Here is a 15,922-nt window from a genome sequence, read left to right as displayed (position 1 = left end):
GAATTGACTTCCCATATTGCCCTAATAGGAGTTGCAGCCTTCAAGGCCACGTGAGTTAGCCTGCTAGTGTAGTAACGCAGAGAAGCTTGGCTTAGCACACCACGCAGAGTGCAACCCAGGACTGCAAGCATCATAAGCCCTTCCATCCTGACTGCAAGGGGACCCTGCACACGTGTGTCTGAAGAAGAATGGGTTTTGCAATCAGGTGAGACTAGGCAGACCCTCAGCAGAAGCTCGCTTGGCAGGTGGCTTCAATACCTGCCTGGGGAACACTAGTTAAAGTTCACCATTTCCATGAAGCGCTTCAGTTAATGAAGACATTCTCCCCCACAGAGAAGACTTGCATGTAAAGACTCTTAACTGTCTGAAGGACAACCACAGTAAGATCTGCTGCTGCTGAACTGTTGGCGATAAACCAAGCCTTTTCCTGATGCAGTCCCAGACGTTCCTGCATGGGCCAGCTCTCAGAAGCCTGCACAGGTCAGTCTGTTGACAGCACAGTCTTACAAGCACCAACGATGCCCTACTGCTCAGCCATCTCTCAAAACAAAGCCTTTATCGTTGATTCAAAAACCTGCTTTTCCTTCATGTTTGAACAAGAAACAGAAATGCATGAGATATGTAAGCTCCTAACACAAGAAACCACTGCCCTGAGGCTGTCCTAGTGTGAGACCTTTTTCTAGCCCCCAACCCACACCCTTCAGCCCTCAGACTAAGACAGCTGGTCACTGTGTTCACTGTGCACCACGACTTGCTCACAGCTGAACACACCGACTTGGCTTGTAAGAAATGGCTTTCGGAAGAGTGATGAAGGAAAATCTAGACTTCTGGGTATTTGGTATCTCTCATTCTGGCTGCTGTCATGCCAGGCACTTAGCACGGATGATGTGCCGTGCTCTGAATCTGCACCATCTGCTGCTCGTTAGCTGACAAAGGCAGCAACATGCCATCTCTCCACTAGCTGTTGCTCATTAGCTGACAAAAGCCGTTTTCAGTGATCACATTGTTCTTTCGGTAATAGTCTAATACAAAGAAGTACAAAAGAGCAAAGAAAGGAGGAAACAAAGATGACAGAGTACATTAGGAGCTTAACTAAGAACGTTATTGTACTCCCAAATCTCCCAGAGAAAACCCTCCCAGCAGCCCGATGGAGGCCTCGGCCCCGCAGGAATATGTCAGCAGGCAGGTATATCGGACAGCATTACAGATAATCTGTGTACCTCAAAATGCTTTGAAACATCCAAAAATATTTCTAGGCTCTTCCTCTTCAGATTCTCTCACATGTAATTCTGGATCTTCTACACCTGCTAACAGACTGGGAATGCAGAGCAGCTGACAGCACACAGCGCCCATCCTGACCCGCGCCAGCGCTACGCTCCAGGCGTACATACGCCTGGGATATAGCTGGAGCACGATCCAGGAGCTATGCAGTCAACAACTGTATGCTCCCCAGGAAAGTCCTGTTGGTAAAGACTCTGCTCCTGTCAAGAGGAGCCTCAGCTACCGTTACAGATCATGTACACAGCTACAGAGCAATAGTAGCAGCAACTAAAAGCCCACCAGCGTTCAAAGGAGAACTGCACAAGCAGTACGTGAGTTCACAGGCCAGCTAACAATCCAACAGATGAGAAATGGCAGAGCCGGGGGAACAACTTACAGAAAGCTTCTCCATTCTGAGAGATGCACTGAAGGAAGTTATTTGCACTACTGAGAACAAGAAATACTCCGGAACATTTACACTGACATGGTCAATTGCTTTCCAGGCTCAGTTAGTGGCTTGGAGGAAGAGCCAAAGAGATGCTCTGCTTCAAGGAGAGGCATTTCTCATTTACAACAGTAAGTCCCTGTCTCAGCTTCTTCCCTCCCTCTTATGCCTTTTCTCAACCCTCCTGCCTGGATAAAACTGGATGAAGTTTTTCTGTTGCCAAGTCACCATGACATAAGGAAGAGTAAAGATATTCTGTGTGCCAAACAGCGTACAGACAGCTGGCATGGGAAGTGTTAAACTGATCACAGGTCAGGGCAGAGAGGAAGCCAGGAACACGACAGATGGTATGGGTTCTAGCAAATGCAGAAGATGAAGAAAAAACCCACAAGCAAAGTGACGTGGTTAACAGAGAAGGTCCTCCACAGAGAAGACAGAAAAAGCACTAGTGGAACAGAAGGAAGAGCAGACATGAATGGACAAAGCATACATAATTCTGCTTTTGCAGAATTCCTCCAAATCCAGACCAGCATTTTTCACACAAGAGCTGCAGAAAACAAAAAGCAGAACTTCAGAGTTGTAAGTTTTCATCTCCGAAGGGTAATAAACAGAACAAAATGGCACAGCAATGGAATTCATCAGACGTTGCTGGGCACCCATGTTCAACCATAAGGCAATCCAAAAGGGAGGGAAAGACGTTGCACTTGACGGCACACGTGTGAAACTGCCTCCGTGGGCACGCCAAAACACAGCGCACTTGCTTCACAAAGATATCAGCCTGCAGGACCATCTGAATCCAGCAAGCAAGCTCCTATTCACAGACAAACATTTTAAAGCAAGGTTAAAGCCTTTAAATGTGAAGTAGTTAGTCGATGAGGAATCACAGACAAAGCAGCTTAAAGCATGGCTCAGGGTAGTAACACACTGGGAACTCAGCCATCTCGTGCTGCTAATGCAACTCCTACGGCTTTGTCTCCACTATCAACAGCTCAGCTAATGCAAAGCAACATCACAGCAGAAAACAAAGGGCTCTGCTTTTGCTGCAAGGTAAGCTGTAGTAAGGAGAGCCCTATTCTGATAGCAGGAAGGTAACAAAGCCTAGCCTAAAACAATTTAAAAAAATAAAGCTTTTCTACCTATACACAAAGACGCACGTCCCTCAAGCCTTGTGATCCTAGAACAGCACTTTCAGGCACAGCTGCCCTCTCTTAAGGAACTTGGCACTAGTAACCAATGCTGCTGGTGCAGTGACACAGCCAGATGTGACACACATACATCTTGAGTGCCAACCTGCTCAATTTCCCACTGCTGTTTCTGCAGTCAGGAGGATCAGTTCTTAGGCTCCTACACCCCTCTCTCCCCAACACTAAGGGCCTGCACATTAACCACACAGCATATCTTTAAAAGTCGCTTGCTTCAGCTTCAATCACTGGAAAGTGATTATATATTAGGGGGGAAAAAAATCTTGGAAGGGATATACAAACACTGGAGCAGGATTCCAGTGAGGCTGCGGACTCTTCACCCTTGGAGATGCTCAGCAATTGAGCAGACAAGGCTCTGAGCGACTCTGATCCACACCAGTCCTGCTTTGAGCAGGCAGCTGGACCAAAAGACCTCCAGAATCCTTTCCAGCTTAAATTAATCTATGAACCTCTCTTTACAGATTGGCACAAGCTGGAGAGGGGGAGAAGAGACAAGTGATTTTTCATCCTCCACCCTTCCCAAACGAAATGCCTTTCAATGCTTAGCTCTGACCTAGAAACTCTCTACCACCACTTTTGGATTGTTTAAACTGATCCAAATTTTCATCACCATGTAAAAGACTGGTTGGTGACAACTATAAGAATACCTCAGAAGAGTTGGCCCATTTTCAAAATTCATCACAAAAACAAAAACTTTTTTTGTGGCACTCACTATACCCACATATTTAAGAGACTGAATTGGCCCTCGTAAGCTTATCAGCAAGTCCAGAAGTCTAGGTGCTTAGTGGGATTCAAAATGGGATATTTCCTGGGTTAGAAGGATCATCCATCCTCGAGACAGTAAACCAGCTTCTTGAACTCAGTCATAAGCCAACAACTAACACCACGAAGCCTTTCCAGCCTCCTTCATAATTCCGTAATTCTGCCTCCCAGGGACAGCTCTTGTCCCTTTGCCACACCTGCCAATGAAGGGGACCCTGGTGACGAGATCATTTCTCTTGTGAACTTTGTGACCACTGACATGGTCCTAAACAGGAAAAAGCAAACACACACACACACACCATGACTCTGCAAGGAGCACGGGGCGTAGCACCCCACAAACAGCAGCTGTTAAAAGCTGTCTAGTAAAACAGAGAGGAAGGAGATGCAAAACAGGCAGCTTAAAACTCTCTGGATGCATTACAGAGCCTTGTTTGCATGAATATTAATTTCTTGCTTGGAGATTCAAATGAGCGCTATTTCCATTCTGTTTTGGCTTATCTGACCTGCTAACAGCAAGCCAGCACAGGATATGAATCCCTTGCTCTCCCTGTTGTCTCTTTTCCATGCTGATTTTACATTATGAAGGTGATCAGTTAGAGCAGGTAGATGTATGTGAAGAAGAAAGAACAGTCTAATTACCTCCATTAACTTGGGTATGATCAAAAGGATGCTCGTCCTGAAAACTGTTAGCCAATCAAGAGAGTTGATAGTCTCTAAATGAAAAACCCAAGAAAGAAAAATTCCGCAGAAATATGATTTCGTAGTTGCAACATAACCTAGATCAGTAAGGCTTATTTGAGTCTGTCATGACAAGAATAACTTTTATGAACTGTCATTTTGCAGCTATTTATATTTTATTGTCAGTTACTATGTTCATTATTGCCTGCAGTTCACTAGACCCAACTGATTTTAGTAAGAAAGCTTTTGAACAGCAAGTCATGAAGCGTATTTTCCCATTACTGATTCATGAGCAAATGTCCAGCCCAGTCTTCATTAAGAAAATCTTCCTTAAGATTACTGTAAATTTTTATTATGATTTTCTAGTCTAACAAGGAGAAGTGAAATTCCTGCGAGGCAGAGGATGACAATATTCTTAGGAGGAGAGACAGAAATCTCTGGGTTTGCATCCTACGAATACAGAGAAGTGCCTTCATTCAGCTCGTTTTAAGAAGCAGTGACTGCACGCCAAAAGCCATGCCAGCAGCATATTCAACAGCTAGGTAATAAGGAACCTGCAAGTCACGCAGCTGCTGTCATCAGGAACATCTGACCAAAAGGTGCATGTTGAACTTTGGACATTTTTTATTCTTGTCAAAGCTCCCCCTAATAACAATTCTGCTAGGGTTTAAAAAGATAGGCACAACTGATCAATCCTTACAACAACAATAAATTAACCTGTCTTCAATGTTGCAACATAAGTCTGACGCTTTAGAAAGACTACAAAGGATCAGATATTTTATACAGATACTTTTAATGCCTTAGAAGCAGAAAAAAGCTCACTGGTTTAAAGCAGGACTATGTATGTGGATTTCCACAGCACAGTTATTAAAGACTCCTTATTTTGAAAGGGATGGAAAATTGGAATTAAAGGTGAGGCATCAAATTAAAGAAGCAAGCATTTAACAAAACATCGTATTTCTAGTCACTGAATTTGGAAGAAGCTATTCTTTATTCTGCTCCACAAGTGAAGCTAATAACGTCCTTGAAGCGTGTTGGCTGAAAGGTAAGGTTCTCAAAAAGATTAATAAAAACCCCTATAAAGCACACATGTAAAGGAGCAACATTTGTTAGACAAAAAGCACTAACTTACTTCTCAGAAAGTTCTCAGACACTTTAGAAGAACATAACATTTGAGGGTTTTTCCCTCCCAACTGGATTTCATATCATGATGTTATGCTGCAGCATAATTTTGATGTCTGCATACACCGCATAGCCTAGAAAGTTTCATGCTAACTAAATGTTGCAGAATACTAACTAAAACTTAATTAGTGCTAACAAAGAGATGAAATCACAAAGCCTTTTTAAGCTCTCTAGAACTGGGAGTGCTGTAGGGAGGATTAAAACATGCAAACATTATTAGCCAATTCATTCCCTTTATTTTGCAGAAAGTTACTATTAAGTTTCAAAGGGCTAAGAATTACAATTTGAGAGGAGTGGAACACAAGTAACAGGATACAGCTAAAATTTGAAACAAAGGGACTTCTCTTGATGGTTGTGGAGGTCAACTTACAGCAGTACACAACTAAGGTCTTTATTATATAGGCCTTTATGTTGAATCCCTGCAATCACACAGGGCATCAGTCTTCCACTGGAAGAGCCACAGGTCAAGTCTGTCTCAGTTTATCCATCTGTGAATAGGGTTTTAGGTACCTGCTACCAAGCACTGAATCAAAGTTGGCCAATTTAAAGAACCTTAAAGACCAGAAATAATAGGAAGGGCCATATATCTTCTCAAACGATAAAGAAATTAAGAAACTGGCAGTAGCTTCATTGCTTACTTAACGTATACTACCGAACACACCAGTAATGCTACCTAGCCAAGCCTTGTGGTATCAGGCACACCAAGGTCACGGCAATGGTCACTTACGGCATTCCTTCTCATCACTGTCATCGAAGCAATCTGGCAGCCCGTCACACTGCCAGGCCCCTGGGATGCAGCGCCCATTACTGCACATGAAGTTTCCAGGAATGTTGCATTCATTGGTGAAATTATTCCCAGGCAACAGTTGGCTCTCTGCAACAACAACAACAAAGAGAAACAGAAAACTTTACAGGGTATTCAAAAAAGACAGCAGAAGCAAGATGTTTATCAGTGGTAGAACGAACTTCAGGCAAAGTCTTGACACCAGTTATCTTGTTATATCATCCTATCAGCATCCTACATATAGTATTTGGTAGTACTTCATTCCTTAAATCATGATTTCACCTGTTCTCCATTCACACTCCCCATTTTACTGATTTCTTTCTTGCTGTTTTCTTCCTCAGTACATATATTTAGCCTTCTGCGTATCCTCAGGTTAAAGTGACTTGCTAAAAAAGCTCTCTAATTCCTAAGTAAAATAGATGAGGCTACAAGACATCAGCTCCACACTCCCATGCTTCTGTCAGACCGGTATTTAGCTTGCAGAATTACTTGTTGTTTTTTGTTGTTGTTGTTACCCAAGGGCTAGGAACTATGTAGCACATTGACTAATTCATATGAGCTTTTCAATTAAGTTTCAAACATAGGGCTGTTGGTCAAAGTCAGAACTGAGCTTCTTGGTCTTAGTCTAACGCCCTGCCATACATCTGTCCACAGGCAAGTAAGGCAACTGCACATTAGAAAGGCTGCCAAGTAGAGAGGGTATAGCGGGAGGATGCAAGAGATGAAGAGAATAGATTTGCCTTTGTAACAGCTTTAGCTAGTAATTTTCATTTATTGTGCCTCCAAATTTCATTGTTTTGGGAACACAGATGACAGAAACATAAACCTCAGGGAAGGAAGTTAATGGCACAAATATTTTAATAAGGCAAAGAGATTCATCCACAGGTCCAAAACGCAGGTTGGGCTTGGAGATTGTGCGAGAGGACTGACACTCCCAAAACAACGGCAGCACGAATGGCATTTCAAGCCATTGATCTGGAGGGAAGCAGCTAGACAAGGCAGAGAACGAGAGAAAGAAGATCCTTCTCCCACCTTCCTCTGTCACAGTCCAGACTAGTCCCAGGCAATGTGCTCCAAGTACACGTTCCACCAAAAAACAGAAACAAAACCCTTCCTGGCAGATCATGGCTGCTGGCCCCCACCACGTTCAGGGAAGAGCCTCTCCTAGCTCAATCCTGCAGCACGGAGGGGAAGGGGTTCGGTGCAGACAATACCTATGGAGAACCGTGCCGCTGAAGCAGCATGCCCCTGAGCACAAGGCTCTCCAGAAGCTCTGGACCCAGCCAGGTGGAGACGGCACCCCCGTGGCGTAGTGAAACGCTCTGCCCTTAGCACAGGCAACACCGCTAAGGTTTACATCACTGTTTCAAGAGATGCATGACAGGAATGCTTCGGAAAGTATTTTTATGCCTATTTCTGCCCCACACAGCGCATTTCCTTTCAAATTTCCTTCCTTGCAAATGCCTGACTCTCCTGGGATGTTTTAAGACTCTGCCAGCACAGAGCAGACACCTTAATGGAAATTTGCCCTGAGCTGTTGAAAGACAAGGTAATTCAGAAGCAAAGTGGAAACACAGGCTTGTGAGGCAGATGTGGCAACCTTAACCACTGGCCACACACCTCGAGCCATGTGCAATGTTCCTGCTATTAGCACCTTGAAGGAAGAAAGCGACAGCCAGCAAAAAGCAAGCCCAGGCTACGCAGCTGACAATTTAATGTCTTTTTGCTTTTATCGCTTTCATTCCTTTCCATCACTGCTCTTCTGACCACGAAAGAGTGGTTCTGCTCTCTGTGCCGCGATGCAAAGAGGCTGCTTCTGGGTGCGGACAGGGGGAAGCTCAGCTCTGGCCCGGTGACACACTGCCTTCCCTCAGGAACGTACCTGCTCCCAGCAGCAATGCGGCAAGAGCCGTGCCCAGCCCTTCTTCATGCCCCTGTCCCTAAACCAGCAATGAAAATGGTTTGTCCTTTGCTAGTCCTGCAAGGAAATGCTGATCAGATACAGCACCGTCAATGACAACCCCTGGGCTTCTGCAGTCTTACAGCATCGCTGGTAACAACGTGCTGCAGTTTTACGTTCGACCCACAAGCGTGGGGTGGGTTTTTGCTTTTGTTTTCCTTAAACCTGAGCTTGAACACATTCAAATCCTTCTTTGTATCACTGACCTGTACCTGGTAAGTAATCACCCAGCCAAAATCACCACACTCAAACAGCTGCACAGAAGGAGAAGTTGTCAGCGTTACACAACCTCCTATTAGGAAACCCCCTGCATGCTAACAACACGTCTGCCTGCAACCGCAGGAAACCTCCCCCAGTTCTGCAAAGTGAGAGGTGCCTTCAGCAGATCGAGACACGGAAGAAATCAGGATTTTCTTTGCACTGGAAAGACACAGCCAATATGCCACACTCTTAACTTTGTTGTAACGTGTCCAAGAGCTTCAGGAGTAGAACCTAAGCTCCTTCCTGACTCTTAAAAAAAAAAAAAAAGCTTTCATGCCAGTTTGGTACCACTGGAAGACTTTTCAGGTAGTTGACAAAACATATTTATCATCAGAGCAACTTTACAAGTTTGCAAATACTACAAATACAGATTGACAAAGCTAGTTTCCAAGCTAAGACTAAATCTCTGCTGTAAAGTGAAGGTGTTTCAGGTGTCACAAGGAAACTAGGAATTACCAAGGATTTAGTTCTCTCAAAACCTAAGCGCCTAGGCAGCACCTTTAGGCAATACCATCAGAAAAAGGTGCCATTCTCATTCGTGTTGTCGCTCTTTGCTAGCTTCTTTTCTAATCCTCCTACCTACAGCTCTCCCCTAACCAGCTCTACTTCCGTATGGAAGCTGCACCTCTCAAACTGAAAACCGCTGCTGTCAACACTCCAGCAAGACCTCCTTGGGCAAGCTGCTAGCTAAGAACACATGCTAGGTCTAGACCTGCCCTAACTAGAAAATTGTCTTTTCCCCTCTAAGCATCGCAGTATTCCTGAGACAACGTGATAACTGGATGCATTTCCAAAGACTCTAACACCTCCTACACAGAGCAACCAAAGTTCAGCTCCTGGCAAATCTGCTGCTGCATCTTGCCTGAAAAGCTGTCAACATGATCTCTGTATCTCCATGCTTCTTTAATGAAAAACGTAGACCATGCCAAAAAGCAAAAGACTCAAACCCAGACACAATGCCCCCAAAAAAGCTATCAACACCTTTAAATAAAGGCTGTACTCCAACCCTACTAAATTGAAGGGACCTGCCAAGAACAGATACCAATTTTTGTTTAAAATTAAGCTGTTTATGTTTCCTTTGTTATATAATAAATATATCCTCTAATGCTCTTCTACAATAAGGATGTAGCACTAACCTTTTTACTAAAGAGGAAACAAAAGATACAGGCAGATTAAGTTACTTGCTGACAGCCCTGTGCAAGCTCTGCTGCAGAATGGGAACACTGAACTCTGACTCAATTCTATTTCAAAGCAAGAGCACTTTCTCTTAAAATACAACCTTCATCTGCTGCTGGAATGGAGTCGCAGGTTACAGACAGAGCAGTTTCAGAGTCACAGTCAATGCACCTAGCAACTCACTACGTGTGTTACTCCCTCTCCAACAAAGTCCACCGGTGGACAAAGAACTGTCAAAGCAATGGCACATGTGGAACCGCTTAAATCCTATAGCTCGTTTCGCTTCCTTTACTTTGGAAGCCTCCTCTATCGGATATAAAAGCCCTCAGGGCCCACAAGGAAATCCTCCATGTGGTCATCACCTCCCAGCCCGCAGGAATGCGATGCTCCTGCCCACTTGCTGAGTGCACGGCCGCTGCAGGGCCCTGGGGTGCTCTGTACGTGTACGTGGGGAGGAGCAGCGGTACCAGCACGGAAAGGACCAGATTAGATCACCTCGTCCATTTTTCTGGAGGACTGAAGCAGAATTCTGATAAGGTCTGTACAGATGTCAGATTCCGTGCAGCCAACTTGCTATACTGCTTGTTGGCAGGGCAGAAATTCCTTCAATCTGGCAGAGCTGGCTTTCCAATAGCTGACATATTTACCCTGCAGCCTCTCTGACTAATTTTGAATTCAACCCAAATATGAGCTGCACGGATGCGTTCAGTTAAGTGAAGGAGGAGGGGAAGAAGGGGAAAGAAGTAGTCCGTTTTCGCCGCACCACACTGCTCACTTTAAAAAGCATACCATCTGGGCTGAATGAAAAAAAAGGGACTCGTGTTTCACTTTGAAGGGGACTGAGTAAGGAAAGCCAATCTGTTTTAGCAGCCACTTCCAAAAATGCTGGCATCTAAATATTTAATACTTGCTAAACAAGAATCAGAGAAAAAATAAATAAATAAAAGGACAAGTCATACTGAACACTTCACACTACATTAACAAAGCAAGTCAAGGATATCTTTCACACCCCCCAAAAAAAACCACCACTTTACCTGAAAGCACTCCAGAGAAGTGCACATTACAGAACAGATCACTGCTGATAACACTGCTGTGTCTGTATCAGAAAGTGTAATCAGTAAGAACAGGCAGTCGTTCTGGCCAAGGAGCTTTTGAGGAAGAAATACAAGACACTTACGGGTTTAACATCCTCATGAATGATGTCAGTAACTTCAGCCTCTGCAGAGAAGATCTGTCACCGAGGATGAAGTGGATGAACTCCACTGCCAAACCTCTGACATGCCTTTTGTGGGAATCTTCACTGGATACTTCAATGGATCTCTGTACAAAATTCTCCAAACACGAAGAGACTGATTTTGATCCAGGCTGGTGTGTAACTGTGATGCTGGATGGGTACTTACGACTACCTGCCTAACACACGATGCACAGTATGCTCCATACTTGAACGAATTCCTTCTTTCTTCCTGATCGTTCCCTTGCCCGGTGTAAATCCACACCAGGTTTGATGCCAGCACATCAGCAATCTGTCCTCACTCTACTGAGATCTGCAACATGTTGTGAAAACAACATGAGAAAGAGACTAGAATAAGTCAGTAGCTGGAATCTGCAACAAGACAGCATCAAGAAGACATACCTCCAGTACCTGCTCACCAGCAAATAACATCACAACTAAAGATAGGAGTTACTTTAACTTCCTCTTTTGTGATTAAAACCTCAGTTCATGACTTAACGGTCATGAACCTCTCTAAAAAATATTATTTTTTAGTTAACATAGGCATATATAGTCTGTTGTGTTTTTTTATTGGAAGAAACTACAGGAATTTTATTTTAAGCTTTCAGGAGTATTTAAACACTTTTCTGTATATCAGTTAAGAAAGTTGTAAGATGGTGTTCTCAGTGCATTGACCTTGGAACAACAGACATGGTTCAATTTTCAGGTGGTCCTTTGTGGAGCCACGAGCTGGACTCAATGATCCCTGTGGGTCTTTCAGCTCGGGATATTTTATAGTTCTAAGATACCTGCAGACTCCAGCAAATGCTTTTATATCTTCCTCAGTCGTCTCAGACAGCAAACAAGCAGTGCTAAGTGCCTGGCAGGATATCACAAGACTTGTTTCTTCAGAGACTGCAAAACTATTTACAAATATTTACATTCAGGTCCAGTTGCTTCTGTGGATTTAGGCGCTGAGGACAGATGCATCTCTTCATATTTCTTCATGTTGATATGAAGCATCTGACTCACCAAATCCACATCTCCTTTGCAGATGTCTACCAACACAGATGCATCCAGCAAAGAAATTCAAAAGCTGAGCATGAAGAAATCCCATACATTATGTTTTGCATATCAACCTCAGTTTAACACATACACGCACAAACTTCACTGGCTACACAGGTGTCAGCAAGGTAACACCGGTGGAACTAAGGCCGACATGGTGTAACAGCTCAGTGAAACCCACGGTACTGACGATTTGTATTTCTGAGATCATACCGAAGTCAGGACTAGTGCAGCTGCCCAAAGTCTGTGACAATAGAGTTACTCGACCTCTTCTCTACAATTTACCCATTGTTCAAATAAAAATAAGACACTAGCTTTTAAGAGGAATGTCCCACGCTGGATCCAAGTACATAGAGCGTAAGTGTCCATTAACAGCACCAGCAGATAAGGGTATGTACACTAACAAGAACTAAGTTTATTTTTCATCTCTTACATTAACACCTTTGATATCACCCAAACAATTGTTTGCAGCTGCATGTTTGTAAGTGTATCTCATAAATCCCCATAAATGCTTATCTTCAGCATGATTTGCTTTCCTATGTGCTACTGCAAACATACCTTGCCAGAAGAGAAGAAAAACATCCCAGTGCATATTCAGGATGGCTTTGGGAAGTAAAGAGTAAGACAAGCTCTCTCTTGCTCTGCTGCGAAACCATTGACAACACCTGAGCCATCTGTCACAAGTAAAGGACACCTGCCAGTGATTATCTGACAACTTAAATCCCCTTGAACAATTTTAATCCCTACTCTCCCCTATCCTCATTTAAACTGCCTGATGATTACATTGCTTATACAACATTATAAGTTATGAGGGTTATTTGTAAAGACATATTGACAGCTCCACTGCAATACAAGTTCTCAAAAACGTTTCTTCGCTGAAGCAGCACGTAAGTTAGTGATTAATTCGAGGAACCGCTCACCATTTAGGTTCAATTTTCCCTCCCTCAGTTTTCCAGCTTTGATCTCTGAGATGTAATACATTCTGTATCCAGCATTTTCAAGACTTAAAAATGGATCAGGCCTAGCCAAAACATCAGAAATTCCTAAAGCTACTTCTGATTAAAACACTAAACATTACCAAGGCAAACCAAAGTCAATGCAAACAACATTTCTATGGAACGGATAGCTTTTTTCAATTTATACAAAAAAACACAGTGCTCAGGAAGTCAGTGTGCTAGTGGATGCCCATCCTTGACCCGCTAATTCCTCACAGCAAAAGATACCTTTTATTGAACTAGAGAGAAATGAACACATCACCAGCTCCACCATACATAATATAATAGGGATAGAATAGAATATCTATTTCTAAACATCCTACAGTATTAGTCGAGGCAATTGGCACATTCCATATAGCAGGTGGCTGCCATTCAGCACTTAGCCATGTGAAATCCTGAATTAAATATAGCCTTCTAAATCATTCCCTAATAAACAACCACTTGCTTTTTCCTTGCAACACTAAGTGCAGAAGCAGAAAGCGAGCTGAGGTGAACAAGTTTATTTTAATCCTACAGCCTCAGTGGCTGGATTCTATATTTGGGGGACAGGGCATTTCACTGGAGCCCCCATATTTGTCTGTCTGCAGTGCAGCTGCTTGAGTACACACCAGAAATAATACATCTCCCAGGTCCGTGGGCTCTAGGCACAGCTAGCGTGGTGGAAGAAAAGCAGGCTATCAGCTGTTCGCAGTACAGAGTGAACAAGGACCACATCCACAGCCTCAAACTAGTACAAGTTTGAACAGAAGAAGAGAAGAGGCAGAACCACTTATTTAGATTACTGAGTTGGGTACACCGTGAAGAAGGAGCATTCCCCAGCAAGATTCCCAGACATGCACCACAACCTCAGAGCAAGATCAATACTCCAAATTTAGGATTGTTTTGTCTTTCCCAGACTCCTCTCCAGTTCCACCCCGAGGGATTTTAAGCAAACTGTGAAAACCATGACTGCACAGCAAATTGGCACATGCACCTACACAGCACCCTCCGTTCCAGAGGATGTTAATTGTTAGAAACATTTTCCCTAATTATGTGTTTCTTTATATTTTCAGAAGAGCATAGCTGTTATCTCTGGGCACTTAAACGGAAAGTTAACACAATACAAAATAATAATATGAAACACAAAGAATATATTCCACCAACCATCCTCTTCAGGTTACTGAACACTCAATCTTTTCTTATCATTTCATCTCATCCACAGGTTACCATCATCTTTCACAAAAGAGCAGATGACACTCAGTGGCACAAAGGAGATTCCAGTAGTGCAGCTGAACAAAAGCAGGCAGCCCGCCCAGTGCACCGAGCAGCCCCCCAGAAACAAGCCCAGGGAGAACCGACCGTCTGACAGAAGGAAGCTGACTGCTAAGTGCCACCACACCAGCTCCACGCTCAGGTTCTCAATCAACCCAACTTTGTGTAGCTTGATGGGGAGAGCAGCAAAAACAGCAAAAAAGGACCAAAAGGTAAAGACAATTTCTACATTCAAACAAGTCAGAAGCAAAGCTAATCCTATTGATTTTATACCCTTTCGGCACACTTCATATTTTGCTCTTCTTAACAAATCACGGAACTTGCACGTATAGGAAAGAATCTAACTTCTCCACGAACCACACATATAATACTCTCATCACTACGTTCCAGCTACCTTGCGACAAAGCACAACAGTAAGCCACCTCACGGATCACACTAGGAACCACAGACACCTACACAGGACAGAAAAGTTAATTTCTAGTCTGAGTCTAGCACCTCAGAAGAGTATTTTATCTTGTTTTGCTCTGCCTCTCTTCCTTTGAAGAAAGGCACCTGCATGTACTTTGTCATAATTATACAGCTACGCTGCCAGGCTGCCTGAAGTCATTGCAATTTTTGCGACACCTTCATGACCAGCTAGGTGTGTTACCTTCCTCTCAAATGGATTCGGACCATGGTTTGAAGAGACAGTAAATCAAGTTTTACCATAACTAGTGTCACATGAATAAAATACCACAAGAGCTTGACACAGTAAAGAACCTGTGAGACTGTTCTGCCAGTTATGCTTTAAAGGCTTGGATTTTATAAGGGGGGCAGAGGGGTAAGTATGCCTTGGTAAACTTTGTGATCACTACAGCATCATCTGTCCTCCCAGAGCCAACACTGCTGTGTGTTACCTAACTGAACAGATAGGCTGTCTGCAGCAAGCCTGCACTATCTGCTCATCTGGTACTAGTCATCCTGAAACCACAGCCTAAATTACTCTTATAGGGCACAGACAAAGAGAGTGTATAAAGTGAGTAATCCCACACTTGTTTATGTTCCAAACAACTGGTCTGATCAAATCTTTACATCAAACTCCCCCCATACGATTACAGAAAATCTCAGTTTAGCAGACCTCATGCTCAAGTTTCCAGCCACCACCATTTGGGAAGGTACAGCACACGTGATTTCCACAGCCCTAACGCCAGCTCCCTTAGAGCAGAGATGCTGGAAACGCTTCCTGAAGCAGCAGAAGTCCCGCACACCGCAACACCAGCTCTCGCTGTGGGGCCGACCTACCGCAGAGGCTGCGGCCACCCTTCTGGGCGAACCGACACCGCTCACGGTCGGGGCAGCCTTTACATTCCTCTATCTACAGCAACTCTTCACGTGGAAACTCCCTCCACCAGTCTCATCTCACTGCTTGCTCTGCTGATAAGATATGGTAAGAGAAATGTACTCATGGTCCACCTCGTGATAAGATTTCCAGGCCGATTCTTTTCTCCTTTCTTCAAGAGCAGGAAGTCAGAGGACTAATCTTGCCTGGCCTACTGATAGGGAGGGGAGGGAAGAAACAGTCTCCTATCAACAGATAAACATCTTAGAGATGGGAAGAATACTACCACTGAGTCTGAGTTTATTCAAGGATCTTCCTTCCCTAAGAAATTAAATACACCCTTGCCTTTATTTCACAGACCACTGAGACAACT

The 15,922-nt window shown here is 43.8% G+C and overlaps 1 protein-coding gene across 3 annotated transcripts in view; it reads right to left on the bottom strand.

The window, feature by feature from the left end:
* The window catches only part of LDLRAD3 (low density lipoprotein receptor class A domain containing 3), a 110,961-nt gene that overhangs the window by 71,251 nt on the left and 23,788 nt on the right, over positions 1–15,922 (bottom strand). For all 3 annotated transcript variants that reach the window (XM_040558335.1, XM_040558336.1, XM_040558337.1), the window contains exon 2: positions 6,257–6,403. In XM_040558335.1, the coding sequence (XP_040414269.1) occupies positions 6,257–6,403 (147 nt within the window). The remainder of the gene's footprint in view (positions 1–6,256; positions 6,404–15,922) is intronic.

Source organism: Cygnus olor, chromosome 5, assembly GCF_009769625.2.
Source record: "Cygnus olor isolate bCygOlo1 chromosome 5, bCygOlo1.pri.v2, whole genome shotgun sequence".
NCBI lineage: Eukaryota > Metazoa > Chordata > Aves > Anseriformes > Anatidae > Cygnus > Cygnus olor.
This window is presented reverse-complemented; position numbering and strand designations above follow the sequence as displayed.